Source organism: Ctenocephalides felis, unplaced genomic scaffold (assembly GCF_003426905.1).
Source record: "Ctenocephalides felis isolate EL2017-DRISC unplaced genomic scaffold, ASM342690v1 CF-g0.4_SCAFFOLD_00845, whole genome shotgun sequence".
Taxonomy (NCBI): domain Eukaryota; kingdom Metazoa; phylum Arthropoda; class Insecta; order Siphonaptera; family Pulicidae; genus Ctenocephalides; species Ctenocephalides felis.
The window spans coordinates 94,621,169-94,643,003 of NW_020536999.1; the positions used below are offsets into that span (position 1 = coordinate 94,621,169).

At 30.5% G+C, this 21,835-nt stretch overlaps 1 protein-coding gene across 1 annotated transcript in view; it reads right to left on the reverse strand.

The window, feature by feature from the left end:
* The window catches only part of LOC113363122 (ras-related protein Rab-37-like), a 41,321-nt gene extending 21,654 nt beyond the window's left edge, over window positions 1-19,667 (reverse strand). The window contains exons 1-3 of the mRNA XM_026605605.1: window positions 19,590-19,667; window positions 15,319-15,552; window positions 11,391-11,501 (exon numbers count right to left, since the gene is read on the reverse strand). Of these exons, the coding sequence (XP_026461390.1) occupies window positions 11,391-11,501; window positions 15,319-15,552; window positions 19,590-19,592 (348 nt within the window). The 5' untranslated portion in view covers window positions 19,593-19,667. The remainder of the gene's footprint in view (window positions 1-11,390; window positions 11,502-15,318; window positions 15,553-19,589) is intronic.
* Window positions 19,668-21,835: the final 2,168 nt, after the last annotated feature.

The window sequence follows — 21,835 nt, forward strand, 5'->3', positions numbered from 1 at the left end:
AATTAGTAAAGAAATTTAAATGTAGTCTGTGAAAAAGTTTTAAAGTATTAAATTTGCTACATTTTTGTCTAATAATATAATTATGTACGATTATGTTTAATACTAATAAATTGAGATTTAAAGTTATTTAATAATTGAAATTAAAGTTACATAATAATATTATTGTTTTGAACATAATAATATTATTGTTTTATGTTTATGCCTTGTAAATGAGTTAAGGATTTTTAATAATGTCTTTCAAGGAGTTTTAGAGTGTTAAACTGTAAACATTTTTATCTAATACTAGCAAACCGGGCGAACTCCGTTTCACCACCAGATGGTTTCATTTTATGTAACATTTCGTTTGGTGATTAAAAGATGAAGAAAAAAATTGCCTGCTGTTGAAATTGAATAAAAATTTGATGTTTATGCCTTGTAAATGAGTTAAGGATTTTTAATAATGTCTTTCAAGGAGTTTTAGAGTGTTAAACTGTAAACATTTTTATCTAATACTAGCAAACCGGGCGAACTCCGTTTCACCACCAGATGGTTTCATTTTATGTAACATTTCGTTTGGTGATTAAAAGATGAAGAAAAAAATTGCCTGCTGTTGAAATTGAATAAAAATTTGCACAATACACGTGATTGATTTGATGGTTTCCAATTGAAATGTTAGGAAACAAATAACTTATTTTCTTACTTTTTCGCACAATTTCACAGTGAACACAATGCCGGTTTGTCACATGAAATCAACTGAGCATAGAACAATGAGTAGCTGTCAGACAAATGAGTAGCAGTAGCATAAAATATTAGTTTGTAGTACATGCGAAGTATCAGAGATGACGCTGTATGTGAAAAAAGAAAAAGTGTTTTCCGCTTTTCCGTTGAAATTTTTCTTCAATATTTTTTACTATAAACCTCACGGAGCCCGAGACCTTTCCAACGAATGCAAAATCGTCGAAATCGGTTCGTGCGTTCTGGAGGTATATCGTCAGGAAGGAAAACCCGACTAATTTTCATGTGATAGATTATGTTTAATACTAAAAAATCGCCTTTGAATTCAACAAACGTGTATTTGCTATGTATGAACAAATTAACTCATGGCGGTGATATGTTTTTATGTTTTGAACCACATCTTGTAAATTATTACATGAATTTTAATTATGTCTTCGAAGGAGTTCTAGAGTGCTAAATTTGACACATTTTTTTCTAATAAAATAATTATGTACGATTATTATTATTATTATTATTAAATCGCTTTTAAAAATAATAAACATATTTCTACAAGGTACTATAAAAAAATTCATAAAATTCGAAGTGAATATGATGGTCTTTTTCTCACAATTTCAATCATAACTTTATAACTAATGAATAAAATTAAATACAGTCTTGGAAAAAATTGTTGGTTATAAAATGTACTTTATTTTTGCCATATATATTATTTGCATTGAATTATCATATATGATAATTCAATGCAAATAATATTTATGCCATTAAATTGTGTTTAAAATATTTATGTAATTATCTAAAACCTAGAGCATAGTCATGTATCTGGTCAGTGTTACGAGACATTTTTTTATATTTTAGACTATAACTTTTTGAATAACCAAGATGCAGTCTTTTGAGAAGTTTTAAAACATTAAATATTCTTTATTTTTGTCTTAGAACATAATGGCATACAATCACTATTATTATTATTAAATCGCTCTCAAATATAACAAATGTGTTTCCACTCCGGCCGGATATAACTCGGGCCGGATATTACTCAGGCCGGAAACAACTCCAACCGGATGTAACTCCGGCCGGAAATAGCTCAGGTCGGATATAATTCCAGCCGGTTATAACTCCAGCCGGATATAAAAATCAGTAAAAAATTAATTTGAATTCCAATTTTACAACGCGTTTCACTTATGAAGTTTTGATTACGAATTAATATTGATTTTTAAGGGTATAATCTATATATTTAGAAACAAAATCGATTTCGAAGCGCATGAAATTTATATGAGGGCCACATCGTTTTTAGAAACGTTAAGGGTGGGGATTGACTCATAAAAGGTTGAAAAACACTGGTTTTGACTATGATAGTTTTGGTCGATCCTAACGTTTTTCGACAAGAAAAATCTAACGTTTTTCAAATAATGTTACTGTCTAAGTCAATGGTGTTTTAATGTTAGTGTTATTGAAAGGAAGTTAAGAAACTTGCCTTGCCATTTACACCTTGTCCAAATTTTGTCTCAAACGATTAAGAATGACTTAAGACGTCGGAAAAAAACAAAATTAGTAAATACTACCATAAACTTCTCCTTAAAAAAGTTAATTATTACACCCAAATTCTCCTTTACCAAAGTCCTCTTCTGATACTAATCGAATGGTCGTTTATCTTTTTTTGTTGAATAAGGCGTTGATGTGAATCTAATGCGTGTTCGAATATATTATCTGTATGGATGGCTAATGCAAAAAGGTTCAAAAGAAATTACTTATGCCCTAAATAATTTTATACCCTTCACATGGTTTCATACAATGGTGGTCAGGGGAAAAAGATTTAGCACTTGGAAATGGGAATTGAGAATGTGTGTATGAAAAGATGATGTGATTTAATTCAAATTATCTAGATAAATATATATAAGTAGAGGAATATCAGTGGGCTGTTGCGTCGGAGCATTTTTTTTTATATTTACATTCGTAACTTTTAAATTAATAAATTCAACTAGTGGTGTATGGCATCGTGCCTTAAGGCAAATTGCTGGAACTTCCCGTACCGTAACGAAGTGTTTGAGAAAAGATAAATGTTTTCAAATAGGTTATTATAAATTCTGTAACATTGTTTAATATTTATAGGAATTATATAAACTGAATAGCAAAGTTAAAATTATTTATTTAAATTATATAAGTGAGCTTTAGAACTTCAGCCAAAATTAAAATTAAAATCTTAATTGTTTTTGATGTCCAAAAAAAATTGGCACATTTAAGCTCATCCTACCGAACCGATTTTAAAAAATCAAAAACTGTTCGAAAGATATTAGTTGGGAATGGTACTGATTAGTTTCAGGTGAAAATCCACCGAGCCGTTTTCTTGTACTCAACTGTTGAAAAAAAAATTTAAGCCGATTTTAATGGATTTTTTTTTAGCTATATATACCATGGTCTTATAGATCTTAATGAAATATTACATAATAAACCATTAAAGTCCTGGAAACTGGTTCAATTATAAAAAATTATTGATTTTTGAAAATTTGCTTTTAGAAAATACTCCGAGTCAAAGTGTTCGTTCGTTTTCAATGATGTGTAATAAATCCACTCGGACTACTTTTAATGACTCATAAATTAATTTATTTTTTATTGATTAAGTCGATTATTTAAACATATCGAGAAGTTCATGTAACTTGCCTCAAAGCTAAATACCAAACCAACTAGTTTTTCTTATAAACAAATAAAACAACTACAAGTTGTGGCGGACGTAGCTCAGAGGTAGCATGTCCGACTCACATGCCGGAGATCGATGGTTCGACTCCTGGCGCTTCCAAATAATTGTTAATTTGTAGAATACGAGAAAAAATAGAAGTGAATAGGAAAAAAGAAGTTTAGAAGATGAGAAGAACATATTGAGAAACAAGAAGAAGAATGAAAATTGGATGGAAGATTAGGATATAAGAAGAGATAGTATATATATGATGAATGTATAAGAAATATATATGTAAGAATTGTATAGAATATGATGAAGAATAAAATGAATAATGTATGTGGCTAAAAATGCTGTAAAGCGGAGGCCAATAAAATTTTAAAAAAAAAAAAAAAACTACAAGTTTTTGGAAATAGAACACTGACACACTTTTGTCAAATGATTCAACACCCTTAATGCACAACAGATTTTTATCAACCCTTAGTGCATATGGCTAACTAGATTTGGTGTATATTTTTAAAAAAATTGCAAAAGTATCTATTCACAAATAAAACTATTAATTTTATTAACTAATTCATTTATTAAATAATTAATTTAATTTAGTTATTATAACATGATTATAACTTAACACAGTCATTTGATAAATTAAGGCTAACAAAATTCTGTGCAAAGCTTTTTAAACCAGCAATTGAAGAATTAAATTATAAGTATTTGATAATATTTTCTGATAATATTATCTTGTGCAATTAGTTTTTTCTGAAAAATATTTTTAAATGAAATTGCTATCTTATTCAAAACCTTGGGGCAAATGTTTATATTTTTAACTATAACTATTAGAATAAACAAAAATTAATCTGAAGCAAAGTTTTAAAATATCAAATTGTTCACATTTTTGGTCTGTAGTATAATATTTATATGTTCAAAACCGTGGGCAAAATTGCAGTTTCTTATTTATAAATTAATTGCTATTTGCATTTAATGTCATCTATATAAATGTTCGGCACTATATAAATATTTGAAATTGCAAAACATAATATTAACAACATAATAACTAGATGTAAGTAGAATTTTATTTGAGGCATGTTGTACAAATTTTTCCAACACTTTCAACAGTAATTTTTATACACATTTATCATTTGTTTCATTTGCAATTATTATTTCAATCTCGTTTAATTTTCAATAAATTAAATATCTCTTTGGATTTATATTCGGCGGCATAATCCATTGGCGTCTTTTTATAATCATCTACTACATCAGTAATTGCACCTTTGCTCAACAGTACCCGGACAATATTTGTGCGATGAGAAATGACTGCCAAGTGTAATGGAGTATAATTTGATTTACCAACAGCATTGACATTGGCGCCTTTATTTATCAGAAACTGCGCTATCTCTAAGTGGCCTTGTTTAGATGCAATGTGCAATGGAGTAACATTTTTTTTACCAACGGCATTAACATTGGCGTTTTTGCTAACTAAAAACTGCACTACCTCAAAGTGTGCGTTCTTAGTTGCAATATGCAATGGAGTACAGTTTGAATAACCTGAGAAAAAGTTGACAAGGCCACTATTTGTAGACTGAAATCTATCCTTTAAACTTCCACTGGATGCATCATACAATTGTGTCAAGCCTGTTTCACTAAGGGCATTGATATTGGCGCCATTACCAATCAAATACTGCACTATTCCCAAATGACCATTTTGACATGCAATGTGCAATGGAGTCCATTTTTTTTCAGCAGCAGCATTGACGTTGGCTCCTGCACTAATCAATACCTGCACTACCTCCAAGTGAGCATTTTGAGATGCAATATACAATGGAGTGCATTTTTTTGAAGTGACAGAGTTGATATTGGCACCGTTACTGATTAAAAACTGCACTACCTTCAAGTGACCATTTTGTGATGCGACATGCAATGGAGTATAATTTTTTTTCCAAGCAGCATTGACATTGGCACCATTTTTAATTAAAAACTGCATTACTTCCAAGTGGTCATTTTCAGCTGCAAGATGCAACGGCGTCCGATCTTTATTATTTCTAGCTTCAATATTTGCACCTCGGACGATAAGTAGTTCCACTGCATTTTTAAATCCATTCATAGCGGCGCAATGGAGTGGCGTCATCTTGTCAAAATTTTTGGCATCTATTTCGGCACCAGTAACTATCAAGTATTTTTGGCCTAAAAGTGAATTTCGCGAAAGCGAAAATATAGTTTAGAGATGACTATAAGACATTGTTCTTAATTTATTTGTGCAAAAAGTTGTAATAATTTAAAGAATAAAAATCATATAAAAGCATATAATTTTTATGTTTTACTTGTAATTTCTCGAGATGGTCCTGGTTGATTGGAATTACCCACGACCTGAGATATTTTCCTTTTTTTAGGAAGATCGCTAAATGTTCCTTTTGTTAACAGCGGTATCAGTCGAAGGGAGTTATTCTTGGCGCAAATGTGCAGGGCCGTATCGCCATCGGATAAGTTATTCGCATTTATATCTAATTTCCACTTTTTCAGTAACAGTTCTTGAACTATTTCATACCTGTCTTCTTCCACAGCACAATGCAGAAGTGTATTATTTTTATTGGTTCTGTCGACAATATTCCGGAATTGGTCGCTGCAGGAGTTAAGCAAACTTAGGACTTTTGCTAAGTCGTTGTCTCTGATAGCTTGGAAGATTTTCTGGTGCTGCAGTTGTGCAGTGGAAGTTGGCAAACTACTTGCCATTGCCGAATAAATATCCTTTTTTTTTCAAAACCAACTATTCTTCTCGATTTGACTTTACACAATATGACAAGTATAATTTAGTGCAATGTAATAAAATTATCTTTATCATATCAGTTGCAAGTTATCGATTGATAAAAATAATCAAGGAAGGGCGCTGTCAACATGCGGCAATAATTATCAGTAGTAGACCAAATTTAAAAAAAAATTGAATGTGACATCACTTTAGTCAGACAAAGAGTTGCTGTCAAACTTAAAATAATAATAAGGTCTAAAGTATTTAGTGCATTTGAAGGAAAAAACAACTGATGATTTCAAATGCTTTCAAATTTGGAAAAAGTATGTGTGTGGTGTGTGCGTCGTCAAAAACGGTTGGACCGATTTCAAAAATTTAAACGCCATTCGATGTATCTCGACGAGGACTAGCGTTTCTGAGTTTTGTGCGACGATCGGCCGGGCCGTTTCTTTGTAAATTGCAGAAAAGTGAAAATTTTTTCGTCTACGTTTTGGCCCGCAATTCTGAATCAATTTTGGAAATTCAAAAACCGTTCGAAAGATATTGGTTGGGAATCGTGCTGATTAGTTTTTGGTAAAGATCGGCCGGGCCGTTTTCTTGTAATAAAGTGTTAAAAAAATTTTTTTCGACGTTTTTAATTGTTATTTTTTTGGCGATAGATACCATGGTCTTCTAGATCATACTAAAATATTTCGGCCCTACGACAACTCATTTAACTGTAAAAATTCGTCAAAGTTTGCAAAAATTGGTTTCGTTTTTTTGGCATTTGTCAAAATTAGACCTTTGATCGACGTTTTCTCAAAAACGCCTGAACCGATTTCAGAAATTTAAAAGCCATTTGATGTATCCTAATGAGGACTATCGATTGTCAGTTTTGTGAGACGATCTGCCCAGCCGTTTCTTTGTAATTTGAAAAAAAGTGTTAAACTTTTCGTCCACATTTAACCTTAAACTACCGAACCGATTTTAAAAAGTCAGAAACTGTTCGAAAGATATTAGTTGGGAATGATACTGATTAGTTTTAGGTGAAAACCGAGCCGTTTTCTTGTAATTAACTGTTGAAAAAAAATTAAGACGATGTTTATGGAACTTTTTTTGGCGATATATACCATGGTCTTATAGAACTTACTGAAATATTACGGCCTTACGACAAGTAGTTTAATTTTAAAACTTCATCAAAGTTTGAGAAAATGAGTATTTTTGTTGACGTTTGTTAAAATTAAAATTAGACGATTCACTTGGTATAACGATAGAGTACTTGGTCTTAATGAACTTAATAAATCATTAAAGTCCTACGGAAACTGGTTCAATTAAAAAATTATTGATTATTGAAAATTTGCTTTTAAAAAATACTCCGAGTTTGTTCGTTTTCAATTATGTGTAAATCCACTCGGAATACTTTCAATCACTCATAAATTAATTCATTTTTTATTGATTAAGTCGATTATTTACACATATCGGGAAGTTCATGTAACTTGCCTCAAGGCTAAATACCAAACCAACTAGTTTTTAAATGTTATTACAATTTCAAAATTATATTGTTGATTTGAGAAAAACAGAAACCTGATAAAATTTCAGTTTTTTAACTGTAACTGCTTATGGGCAAATTGTAAATAACTTTAAATCTTTAAATATAACGATTATGTTCAGACATAAAATGACTTTCTTAATCGTGACAACATATTGGCATGTTGTATTCAAAATCTATTTATACCAGTAGATAAACGATAAAATTATCTAAAATTAGTATTCAAAACAATTTTTCTGTATCTAAAAAAATTAAGCAACGGCAGGCTTTAAGAGCAATAACATAAATAAAAAAAATTAGTTTGTACAAAATTTTACTTTTTTATTCGTGACAACCTATTGGCAATTCGTATTTAAAATCCACTAGATTATAGGTAAAATTATCTAAAATTTATACATATTTATACATTTATATTTTTGTTCATGTATAATTAAATAATAGAGCTACAATTTACAATCATACATTTATGTTTTTGAAAATAACAACCCTCAGAGCAAAAATCATATTTACCAACCCTCAGTGCACGTGGCTAACCAGATTTGATGTATATTTCTTAAAAAGTTGTTAAAGTATCTATTTACAAATAAAACTTATAAATTTATTAACTAATTCATTTATTAAATAATTAATTTAATTTCGTAAGAATATAATTGAATTAAATTCATTACATAATAAACGTAAAGTGATACTTTGAATTATAATTATATATATATATATATATATATATATATATATATATACAGGGTGTGTGTGAATAAATCTTTGTGAGATATCGAATATCAAATTAATTTGAAAATTCCCTTTTCAATGGAACTCTCGAATAGAAATCCCCTGAAAGGAAGATATACAAATCTGTTCATAATATTCCTGTTGAAAGCGATCTGAATAATATATATATATACGAACATGTATATATATATATATATATATATAATAATGTATTTATAAATACCTAATACATCTTCAAATCTGTAATAACTATTCGTACACTAAGGGCTTCAGTCGTTTCTAGAAGCTTTTAATAAAATTTGAACTTTCTGGTAATACTTTTACATATTCAAAAGTTTGTAACTTCGATATTTTATTAGATACAAAAAAATTAATATAGAGATAATTTTCTCTATTATCTAACTGTATCAATAAATTTTGGATACGACTTACCAAAAGGTATAGCAATCAACAAACAGAAATTTTGTCCGAACACAATTGTCTTGTTTAGTAAGAAATTTAAGGCAATAATTAGTTTTGATGGTTTGTAACTTCTTTATTTTATTAGATAAGGAAAAATATTTCTAAATACAGGTTTAAGATAATTTTTTCTATTATTATCTAACTGTATAAAAACATTTTGGATACGATTTGACAAAAGGTTGTTACGATTAAAAAATCCAACATCTGTCACAATTTTGCCTCATTTTTGGTTTTAGTTCACTTTATGCATCAGAACTCAAAAACTAATTACTGTATCTATATACAGTTTTCTGGTATATAAAAGCTAATAAAATACTTTACAACCTTGCCATACATCATCGTATTACAAAATTACAATGAATGTGCCAAAAATGCATTAGGACTTGATGAACCCTAAAAGTTGTCATAATAGACATTCTAGTGTTAAATGATTATTTATTGCATATTAATTTATCTATTAATTATTATTAATTTTTTTTATACATTTAATGCAGTTTTATATTTATCGGAAAATCGAAACCACAAAGTATTTACCTTTGAAGAAAAAAGAAAGCATTTCCAATTTCTTTTTGAAGTTTTAACTTCATTGTTTGTGAAATACAATGAGGTCGAACTTAAGATCCTTTTTTCCTTTTTTTAAAGGAAAACTGTATTAGTACGATGTGAAAAGTTCAAAGAAAAATATTAAAGGATATATATATATATATATATATATCCTTTGGCTTCATCATAACAATTAAAATTTTATGTCATATTTATTTGTGACCTTGTAACTCACGATTTAGTGGAGATAGTTCTAATAATTTTTGGTACGGGAAGTTCCAGCAATTTGCCTTAAGGCACGATGCCATGCACCACTAGTTAGTCTTCTCTTTTATAAGAATTGTAGTATATGAATTTATATTATATATATAAAATATGTTTTCATTTTTTAAATCCAATAATTAGTTCAGAAGAAATTTTTGTTTTGCCAACACCAATTTATATATACATACATATATATATATATATATATATATACATATATATATATATATATATATATGTATGTATATATATTTGTATTTATATTTATTTAAGAAAAGTTGGAAATGTCAACCGTGAATTAAAAAGTAATCAATTTTAATTAGTTCTTTAATTATATTAAAAAACTTTCTGAACGATGACGAGACAAAAATAATGAAATTATAACAAGATCTTTCCTCTGTATATATACATATACAGTTGTTTTCTTTTGCTTTTTATGAGTACACCGAGTTGCTGTAGGGCATTATGGTGAAAGACAATATTGTAGATTATTTAATTTTGTACAAATTTGTCGAATACATTATTTGTATTAATCGAATGGTTCAACAGTTTCAATATATGTATATAAAAAATAAATGTACAATAATAATAAATCAGGCACTTTGGATCATAATAAAATATTTTCAATTGCGATTTTAGGATATATCGAGTTGCCCTATAAAAAGGCAATTTTTTAATTCAGGAGGGCCAATTAAAATATGACACCATTTTAACCCATTCGCTTTGAAAGTAGATATTTTAAAGAAAATTATACTCGGGTTTAAAAATCAATGTTATGATGAAGATTATTTATATGTTCTGTGAGCATTGTTTTATGCTGATTCTTATTTTTTAAATTATTTCTATGTTGAGAAATTCTTTTGTGTAAATTGGCTAGTTTAGCCTTTATATTTATACTAGATGACCCAACAGACGTTGTCATGTACCCACGTCTACAATTCAAAAGTTCCAATTTTTTTAATATTTTATCCTATACTTTTTAATATCATATTTGATGTCCTGCCTTTATGATTCATTTATGGTCTTAGCATAAGCAGTATAAGAAATTCAGAAAAAAAATAATGTAATATCTGCAGTAAAAGAACAATATCACACTTGATTTTACCACACAACATAATTACTTCAATAATTTAGTCTATAATTTTCATATTCTCGTACGATATATTAGTTGCTTTCTGGCAATTATAATTTCTAAAGTACATTTTTCTTACTAATAATTTAATGCAATTTTGGACTCATTGCGTTATTTATTAAACTGAATTATAAAATTTCATCTGCCAACATATACCGTTGACTATATCTTATAATATTTTAATCTCTGGCACATCTGAACTGCTTTTTTCGGCAATAATAATGTAGACACTACATTTTTCTTGTATATTATAATCTAATATTAACTAGGCTCATAACTTCATCTAAATTCAAATTTCAAGTGAATTGGCATTTCTAGCAGATGACAGTTCAATTGTTTTCAATGTCAAACAATGATAAGTAGTTTTTACGTAATTTTTGCCATTTATTTCTACAATATTACTATAGTTTAATCCAATATACAATATACTTATAGTTCACTAAATCTTAAGAATTTCCTTTGACAAACTCTAAAAAGAATTATCAAAATCCGAATAACCGTTTAGGAGAAGTATCAAATCATACACCCATACAGAAGAATTTTATATATAAGATATATATATATATATATATATATATATATATATATATATACATAAATAAATATAAAAACTTACCGTGAATCCGATTCCAACTGTTGCACTGAAGGTTCCTTGTTGGAACTTTCCAGTATCGAATTGTACTAGTAAAGAAGTTTTGCCTACGCCACTGTCTCCTAATAGTATTGTCTGAAATAATAATAATAATAATAATAATAAAAATATTAAAAATAAAAATATAAATAATAATAATAATATTATTATTATTATTATATTTATATTTATACATTAAAGAGCCAATTCTCCGGTAAAGTAGAAACGTTATGACAACGCAGTATTACGGGTCTATATTCGTATGAGTTGGTAGCAACGAACTGTTAAAATGCTGTGTATTTGGTGAGCGATCAGGCGTTTTAAACATAAAACCTGAGGTCCAAAACCACAAACGTTAAACAACCTTTTGGTCATAAGTGCAACTTTCTGGTGTTTCATTGATAACACATACGTGAAGTTAGGTTTTATGGTTAAAACGCCTGATCGCACAGCAAATACATAACTTTTTGATGGTTTGTTACTACCAGTTCATACGAAGATTGAGCCGTAACATACTATTTTATACGAGAATGGTCTCTATTAATTCTTAAATAATTATGTCGCCATCTAGCGATAAGCTTGTGAAACAAATAGCAATTTCTGATATGGTTAGCTTGACCGCCATATTGGTTTTAAAAGGCTTCTTTTAAGTAAAATTATTTAGATTTGAATATTAAGAGCTTTAGATCACACTTTTTGAGTTAATTATTATATTGAACTAGTTGGGTGTATGGCATCGTGCCTTAAGGCAAATTTCTGGAACTTCCCGTACCGTAACGAAATGTTCGAGGAGTACTGAATGTTTTGAAATAGATTATTATTAATATTGTAACATTGTCTAATATTTATAAGAATAATATAAACTGAATTCCAAAGTTGAAATTATTTGTTCAAAAAATATTACAACTTTAGTCAAAAACTAGTGGTTTATGGCATCGTGTTTTAAGGCAAATTGCTGGAACTTCCCGTACCGTAATGAAGTATTTGAGAAATTGTAAACGTTTGCTAATATATTATTACAAATACTGTAACTTTCATTATTTTTGATAGCTTTTGTTATATCTGAGCAAATCAAATGTAAATCATCAAATCAATTTATCTCCGGAACATTAACAATCGTCATTTCATTTCGAATTCAATTTAAAAAATAATTGCCTAATTTACACAAAATTGATAAAGCGCTCCCGTATAGTCACAGTCTAAACGCATTTGCAGATAATTCTGTGCGACATTTTCACTTATACTGTTCTTAGCTCAGCGGCATTTTCACATTTTTCAATAGTTTTCACAAAATTGGAAAAGTGCTCCAGTATACGTGAGTGCAAAAATTTTCATTTTCGATCTACGGGAAGTTAAAAAAAAACGTGACGAACAGACATAAAGACGAACATGTTGGTTGAGTTCTGGGACAACCCTGCACATGTATATTGGTAAATACTTTTATATTGGTAAAAAAATATAAATTGAATTTTTAAGCAAAATTTATTTTAATTTTCTTAGATCAACAATACCTATTTTGAATTTAAATTATTTAATAAACTGCAAAACTTGTACTCGTGGCTGCAAAAATTAAATGCTGAGGAATGTCACGTACTTCTTTTATTTGCCATGAATAAAATAATATTTAAAGAGTTGTTATAAGGATAAAAATGCACTTTATACAGTACCAGTATCAAAATTGTGCTTGCGATTATCATATAACATGTATTTCTTATAAGATACCAATACCATACTCACGTATGTCTAAACCTTAATTTTTATGTTGTACGCCTTTTAACTAACTATATAGTACGCCTAATACGTCTAATACGTCTACTACCCTATATACGTAACACGCCCAATATTATTCCGTATCTTACACCTATAATGTTTCTTACACGCTAATTTTTCCGAACCCTACCGGGAATCGAACCCGGACCTTCTGCGTGGAAGGCAACGACCTTAACCACAAGACCACCGTGGCGCTACGATTTGACGTCTTTTTTCGCGTGGCGTCTCGTCACCGTAGTATTAATTACTTAATTAATAGGTAAAGGTACCGCGGAAGAACAATGCGTCTCTTAATATATTATTTGTGGGGAACCCAATAGAGTAGTGGTCAAGGCTGTGGACTGCCACGCGGTGGTCCCGGGTTCGATTCCCGGTGCGGGCGATAGACAATAGAGTAGTAAGCGTAAAATATAGCGTTTAGATAGTAGTATGTAAGGTTTGTAAGGGGTAAAAAGATATGTAGGGTGTATGTTATATATAATAGGTTAATAACAAATAATGATATATATATATATATATATATATATATATATATATATATAAGTATATAATATATATACTCGTATATATATAAATGTAGGAACTGATGGTCTTAGGTATCGTACGGTATGATTAGATAGGTAGTAATCAGATTTAAGTCCTTTAACGTATTGTAATAGATATTGGCTACTTTTATATAGAAAAAGAGTGCGCGTAAGGTTCATTTGCAATTGAAGTAAAACTTATTTGTTACTGTACAAAGTAGCAAATTTAAGTTAAGTAAAAATAAATATATCATATAACAATTTCGAATAATATTTATTAGTGTCAACCATTATACACATTTATATAATGTGTATAAGTATGACTGTATACTTCAAGTATGACATAATCTGTTTGTCATTGTAATTAGCATTTAGAAATCAACCTTCATTAGAGAAATGAAGTAATTGCTGATTAATAACTTCTATAATATTCGTTCACACAGTGGATTATGTTAAACAACGCCTAAACAAATATTGTTTTCGCAACTTCATTCATCATGGAATAATTGTGTTTGAAGAACTTCATGTAATTAAAATGAAGTGAATGATCCGTGCACCCGAAAATGTGACTGGAAATTTGTATCCATACATACATACACACACACACACACACATCCATTTTTCTGAGATATGCCAAAATGTTCAGAAACCTTCAAAACGTCGAGAAATGTAAAAATTTTCAATTTCGATTTTCGGCCCATTGCAATAACTTACCCTATGGAAAATTAACAATAAGTGTAGTTGTTTATCTTCTAACTAAAAATATGTTCTTAACAAATGGTGGAAAGCATGTCGTTCCAAAACGTGGACGATATATTATATTTAACAATCAGCTTTTGACACTGAAATTGGGAAAAGTATGTGGGTGAGAGAGAAAGACTGATGTTTGGTCGGCGTTTTTTTTTCAAAAACGGCTGTACCGATTTCAAAAATTTAGAAGCCTCTTGTTGAAACTCAAGAAAAGAAATCGTCATGATTAGTTGTTTATCTTCTAACTAAAAATAAGTGTGTGTGAGAGAAACTCTGATGTTTCTTCCACTTTCTGTTTAAAATCGGCTGTACTGATTTCAAAAATTTAAAAACCTTTCGTTGAAACTCGATTAGAACTCGCCATGATTAGTTTTGCGAGGACTTGGATCGAACCTTCTATCAACAACTGTGCCAAATTCAGATTCAGAACGACATATAACGTCGAAACAAAATTAACAAGTCGGTGATAAAACCATAAACTTCTCCAAAAAGTTAATAAAAACAATTATATCATATTTATATAAATTAAAAAAATGTTTTATATCATCACCTTCATCAAGTGATACGTTTGGAGCATAGTATGTACGGATCGGAGACCTGGACTATAAGAAAGGCCGATAAGAACTACCTCGAGAGTTTTGAAATGTGGTGCTGAAGAATATAAAGTGGATAGATAAAATAACAAATGAAGAAGTCCTGAGAAAAGTGGGTGAAGAAAGGACTCTACTGAGCACAATTCTGAAAAGAAAAGGAAACTGGATCGGACCTCTTTTGCGAAAAGAGTGCCTCCTGCACGACGTCGTCGATGGTAAAATAAAAGGAACAAAAGGAATGGGAAGAAGAAAAATGCAGACGATTATTATCATCACCTTATGCACTTTATGTTCCTCCTCAGTCAAAGAATATTTTTTCGGTTCTGCACTCAGCTCACCACTAGTCCTTTCAGCCAGGTGCCGAACCAGTTCGGCAGGCGGTTCGTATCCCGGATAACCGGTCGGTGACGGATTCGTACCCTTGCCATATTGACTGGTCGCCGGAATCCTAGATGGCGTAAGTGTTATTGCTTCGTCTTCGAAGACATCATCACTCATACTGTCGTCGGCCTAATAAAAAAAAAAATTTGATTATGTGGTGATAGAAAATAAATTATAGTAATAATAGAGTAACATAAGTGTAGCACCAACAATTAATAAAATTTGTTGCCCTCTTTAAGAGATCAGAGACATGGACTCTAAGAAAGATAAACAAAAATTACCTGCAGAGCTTTCAAATGTCGTACTGGAGACAAATAATAATAATAATAAATGGTAGTCTGCCCGAAAGCCGGTCCATGGTGCGAGAGCCACCACAACAAATAATTCCCTTGTCCCTTGTCTATCATTCCCATTACCACTATTGCCCCTACCCCCATTTTTTACATGTATTTTCCTTTCCGAACTAACTGTACCATGCTCCTGATCCTGCGCTTCGACTTTCAGTTCCCTGTATTTTCTCTTCTCGCGTAAGTGGCCAATCATTTGCATTATTCTTTACTTTCCTTTCATATTCTATTTTGCCCTCGACGACGTCGTGCAGGATGCACTCTTTTTGCAGAACGGATTCGACCAAGTTTCCTTTTCTTTTCAGGATTGTGCTCAGTAGAGTCCTTTCTGTCCACCACTTTTCTCAGGACATCGTCATTTGTTATTTTGTCTTCAACTTTATCTTCTCCATCCGCCTTCAGCACCACATTCCAAAACTCTCCAGGTAGTTCTTGTCGGACTTTCTTAGAGTCCATATCTCCGATCCGTACAGTGCTATGCTACATAATTTATTAGTCTCAGGAGACAAATTGTGAAGATAAAGTTGACAGATAATATAACAAATGAAGAAGTCGGAGAAGAAGAAGAGGACAATTTTATTTATAAGGAGCACCTCAGGTTATCTCTTCTGGGATTTTGATGAAATTTTGCATTGTGATAGAATTGATAGTCAAACTGAATATCTTAAAATATTATATGCCTATGAGAAGTGGTTTAATTATAAAATTTAATTGAAGTTTTCAAAAAAAGGCCGCCAAGGAATATATACGCACACAGTTGATTTGTTAATATCCAATGTAAATACGCATAAAATATGTACTTATAAATTTTATATTGATACGAAACCCTGTAGATTATAATAAATAATTTTTGTACCTAAACCATTTCTCATAGGCCTATAATATTTTACGGTGTTCAGTTTAACTATCAACTCTATCACCATGCGAAGTTTCATCAAAACCCCAGAGGAGTTAACCTGAGGTACCTCTTGTGAGCTCGATCATGAAAAGAAAACTGGTTCGGACCCATACTGCAAAAAGAGTGTTTGCTGCACGATGTCGTCGAAGGTAAAATAAAAAAACTGAGAAGTCTAAGAAGAAGAAGAATGCAAATGATTGACAACTTACGCGAGAAGAGAAAATACAGGTAACTGAAAGCCGAAGCGCAGGATCAAGGAGCATGGAAGCATAAGTTCGGAAATAAAAATACATAAAAAACGTAAAAGGGGGGAAGGTAATAGTGGTAATGGGAATAATAGACGACGAGGGTAAGTGAATCATTTACTTGTGGTGGCTCTCACACCATGGACCTGCCTTCGGACAGACCACCATTTATTATTTTTATTTGTCTCCAGTACGATATTTGAAAGCCCTGCAGGTAGTTTTTGTTTGTCTTTCTTAGAGTCCATGTCTCTGATCCCTTAAGGCTTAAGAGGTCAAAACCTCTCTTGTTGTTGGTGGTGCACCTATCTTACTCTATTCTTACTATAACTTAAGCAAAAGTTTGGAAATAAAAATACATAAAAAAATATAAAAGAAGGGGGAGGGACTAGTGGTAATGGAAATGATAGACGACGGAGAGTAAAGGAATCATTTATTTGTGGTGGCTCTCATGCCATGTACCTGCCTTCGGGCAGAACATCGATAATAATAATAATAATCCAGAGTTGTTCAGAATGTTAAATAAAATTTTATTGATGAATTGAAGAATTTTATCAGTTTGATAATATTTTAATTAAGTGATAAAGCGAATTAATTTAGCTTTTGACTTAATTAAATTTCGTATCTTTTTGTGTGATAAAGAGAATATGTATACATACATACATACATACATACATACATATATATATATATATATATATATATATATATATATATGTATATATAAACGAAATTTGTTATAAATTTTGTCGAAGCTACAAAAGCAAAAATAAAACTGAAGTACTAAAGTCGTTGTATTTTTATTTATTTTATGAAAATAGAGTTTTGTTAATAATTTTATGTAGATTTCTAGCACAACTTTCAAACGTCAAAATATTTTATTCAAATATTAATGAATCATGTACGTAGTTTTACATATTATTTAATGGTTTAAACAAAAGGTTTTTTTTCCAAACCTAGAGAAGTTTTGTAGAGTTTTCATTTACTATTTTGCTTATTCCAAAGGCATTTCTAATTGACTTCATTGACTTATCACATCACAAAAGCAAAAAATTATTAATTAGAAAATTTAAAAAAAAATAATTAGATTAGGAAATAGGAAATTATTACAAAATAATTAAATTATAAAATGTTTTCAAACATTTTTGAATTTTTAAAATTAAACGACTTGTCGTAGGGCCGTAATGTTTCAGTATGTTCTATAACACCATGGTATCTATCGTCAAAAAAGTTGCATAAAAATCGGCAAAAAATTCTTTTAAACAGGTGATTATAAAAAAACGGCTCGGTCGATTTTTACCTAAAACTAATCAGTATCATTCCCAACTAATATCTTTCCAACGTTTTTGATTTTTTAAAATCGATTCGGTTGTATGAGCTTGAATATAGACGAAAAGTTTAACACTTTTTCCCGGTTTCACAGATCGTAGCACAAAACGATAGTCAATGATATGTCAATAGAATGACAAACGATAGTCCTCATTGAGATACATCAAATGGCTTTTAAATTTCTGGAATCGGTTCAGGCGTTTTTGATAAAACGTCAATCAAAGGTCTAATTTCAACAAGTGCCGAAAAAACGATACCAATTTTTGCAGACTTTGACGAATTTTTAGAACTAAACGAGTTGTAGGGAAGTAATATTTTAGTATGATCTATAAGACTATGGTATCTACCGTAAAAAATTCAAAAAACGTCGAAAAATTTTTTTTATTACTTTATTACAAGAAAACGGCCCGGCCGATCTTCGATCGACCGACCAAAAACTAATCAGCACGATTCCCAACCAATATCTTTCGAACGGTTTTTGAATTTCTAAAATCAATTCAGAATTGCGGGCTAAAACGTAGACGAAAAATTTTCACTTTTCTGCGATTTATAAAGAGACGGCTTAGCCGATCGTAGCGCAAAACTGACAAACAATAGTCCTTATCGAGATACATGGGATGGCTTCTAAATTTTTGACATCGGTGCAGCCGTTTTTGAGAAAACGTCGATTTAAGGTAAAATATCTGTAGACACACACACATACTTTTTCCAAATTTGGTCTCATTCGATTCAGAACGGCTTGAAACGTCGAGAACACATAACATTAGCGAATCAGATTTTTTATGAAAACATAAACTTCTTCTTCGGGAAGTTAAATATAATACAGGCAAAACAGTTTTTTTTAAAAAAAAAAAACAGTTTTGTATAAAATTTTATACAGGATTTTAATTTTTCCGACAACTTTCCAAAATTTCCAATTTATAGAAAGTTACAAAAACAAATCAATTAAGAATTTTTTGACTAACAAACTAACAAAAGTAAAATCAAAATTAAACATACTGGAGTCGTCGTAAAAAATATTCAAAAATACAGCTTTGTGGATAATTTTTTACAGATTTCTACATTCTCAGCCAACTTTTTAAAATTTCCACATCATAAAAATTTCCACATCATAAAAAGTTACAAACCAAAAACTAAACAAAAACACAGATCATTCATGAATTGTGTCGACAACAAAGTTACAAATGTAAAAATGAAATTAAACATACTAAAGTCGTCGTAAAATATTTATAGAATAACTGTTTTATAGATAATTTTATACAGATTTCCACATTCTCAGACAACTTTTCAAAATTTCCACTTCACCAAAAGTTACAAACCAAAAACCGAACCCAAACATATCTAACTCACCATATTAAACACCTCGTGTACACCCGAACGTAAAACTTCAGTAAAATAACAAACACATTTAACAATCTTTCACAACAATCACTTTCACATCTTTCAATTTATCTAATTATCTTTATATATCAACAATTAATTAAATTACTATTTATTTAATTAAATTTAATATTGTCGCAGCTGTCAGGCACCAAAACAATCTGATTTTGAGGTTATGTTCAAAGTTGTAAAATTCGTGTTCGCCGATCGATGACGTAAGATGGCGTGCGCAGACTCAGACGAGTGACGTCACGACAATATATATATATATATATATATATATATATATATATATATATATAAATGTATTAAAATGCACTTTATGTGCTCGTAAAAGCATAGTAATGAGATTATATTAAAAGTGAGGTTATGTAACAATTTTATGTGTTACATATATTTAGCTACAATAAAGCTGTGCTTTTTGATAATAATACATGATACTCTACCCGAAGGCAGGTCCATGGTGTGAGAGCCACCACAAATAAATAATTCCCTTACCTTTCGTCGTCTGTCATTCCCATTACCACTTTACCCCTCCCACCATCCTTTTTTTCATGTATTTTTCTTCCTGAACTTGTGCTTCCATGCTTCCTGATCCTGCGCTTCGACTTTCAGTTCCCTGTATTTTCTCTTCTCGCGTCGGTCGTCAATCGTCTGCATTCTTCTTCTTTCCATTCCTCTTAGTCCTTCTATTTTACCCTCGTGCAGAAAGCAGTCTTTTTGCAGAAAGTGTCCTATCCAGTTTCCTTTTCTTTTCAGAGTCGTGCTCAGTAGAGTCCTTTCTTCGTCCACTCTTCTCAAGACTTCTTCATTTGTTATTTTGCTGTGCTATTTACGATAAGATAAAGACTTTGAATTTATCATTTATAGGACATTTTAAAGGTATATAAACCATTTTGTTTCAATCAATTGCTATCGCTGCTCCCCGATACCACAATATATGATACTAATATGAGTTAGTAACGTTAATAAATCCATGTTTTATTCGAGGTTTTGGAGTATAACTTATTTTAGAATAAATATTTTACAAGCAGCATAAGCTTTACATACAATATACTACAAAAAGTTGTTTTTTATAATTTTAATAAACTGCTATTGCTGCTGCCTAATGTTAAACATGTTAAGGAATATTCTTTAGTTCTAAAGGTGTGACTTCTTTTAGAGAACAACTTTTACAAAATTATTTAGACACTTAGCTTCTCCATAAAATTTGCTAAAGAATGGCGTTTTGCGTTTTTGATCAATTGCTATTGCTGCTTCCTGATGCCACCCCATATCCTGAATATATGTTTTTCTTCGATTTTTAAACTATTAGCCTTAAAGTAAAAAAATAACAAAGTTATATTAAAAATTTAGGTTCTCAATTAAATTTTCTACAAAATGGCGTTCTTGTATTTCAAAGAAACTGCCATAGCTGCTTCCTGATGCCACAAGATATCAGGAAACGTTAACGGAGTTGACGAATTTATGTTTTAGATTATAGCTTCGATCTGAGTCGGAAAATTTACAAAATTATGTTACAAACCTAAATTCTACAAAGGGTATTTTCATATTCTTACACAACTGCTATCGCTGCTTCCTAATACCATGTGATGTTAAAAATTTCGTTTTTCGTAATTTCCCGTAGGGTAAGTTATTGTAATCATCCAAAAATTAATATTTTTTGCATATTTTTACGTTTCAGAGGTTTCTGAACATTTTGGCCTACCTCAGAAAAAATGAATGTGGGTGTTGTGTATGTATGAATATAATTTTTCGTCCACGTTTTCGGGCGCACGGATCAACCGATTTGAATGGTTCAAAAAACACTCGATTCCTATTGGTATGGAGATGTGCTCATTAGTTTTTGGCAAAGGCAGGTCTAGCCGTTTCGGAGATACGGAGCAGAGTGCAGAAAATAAAAATAGAGGTTTTGAGAGAACGGAGCATCCGATTTGAACGATCCAAACAACATTCAATTTGTAATGATAGGGAGAAGTGTTGATTAGGTTTTGGCAAAGGCAGGTATAGGCGTTTAGGAGCTAGATTTGCAGAAAATTGCAGTTTTTAAGAGAACTAAGCATCCGATTTGAATGATTCAAAAAACTTTCTGCTTGTGTTGACAAAACGATTTTTTTTGAGGAAAAGAAAAAATATTCTTTTCTCAAAATATTTCTTGAATATTTTCATTGCGGTAGGGAATGTTCCAGCAATTTGCCTTAAAGCGCGATGTCATA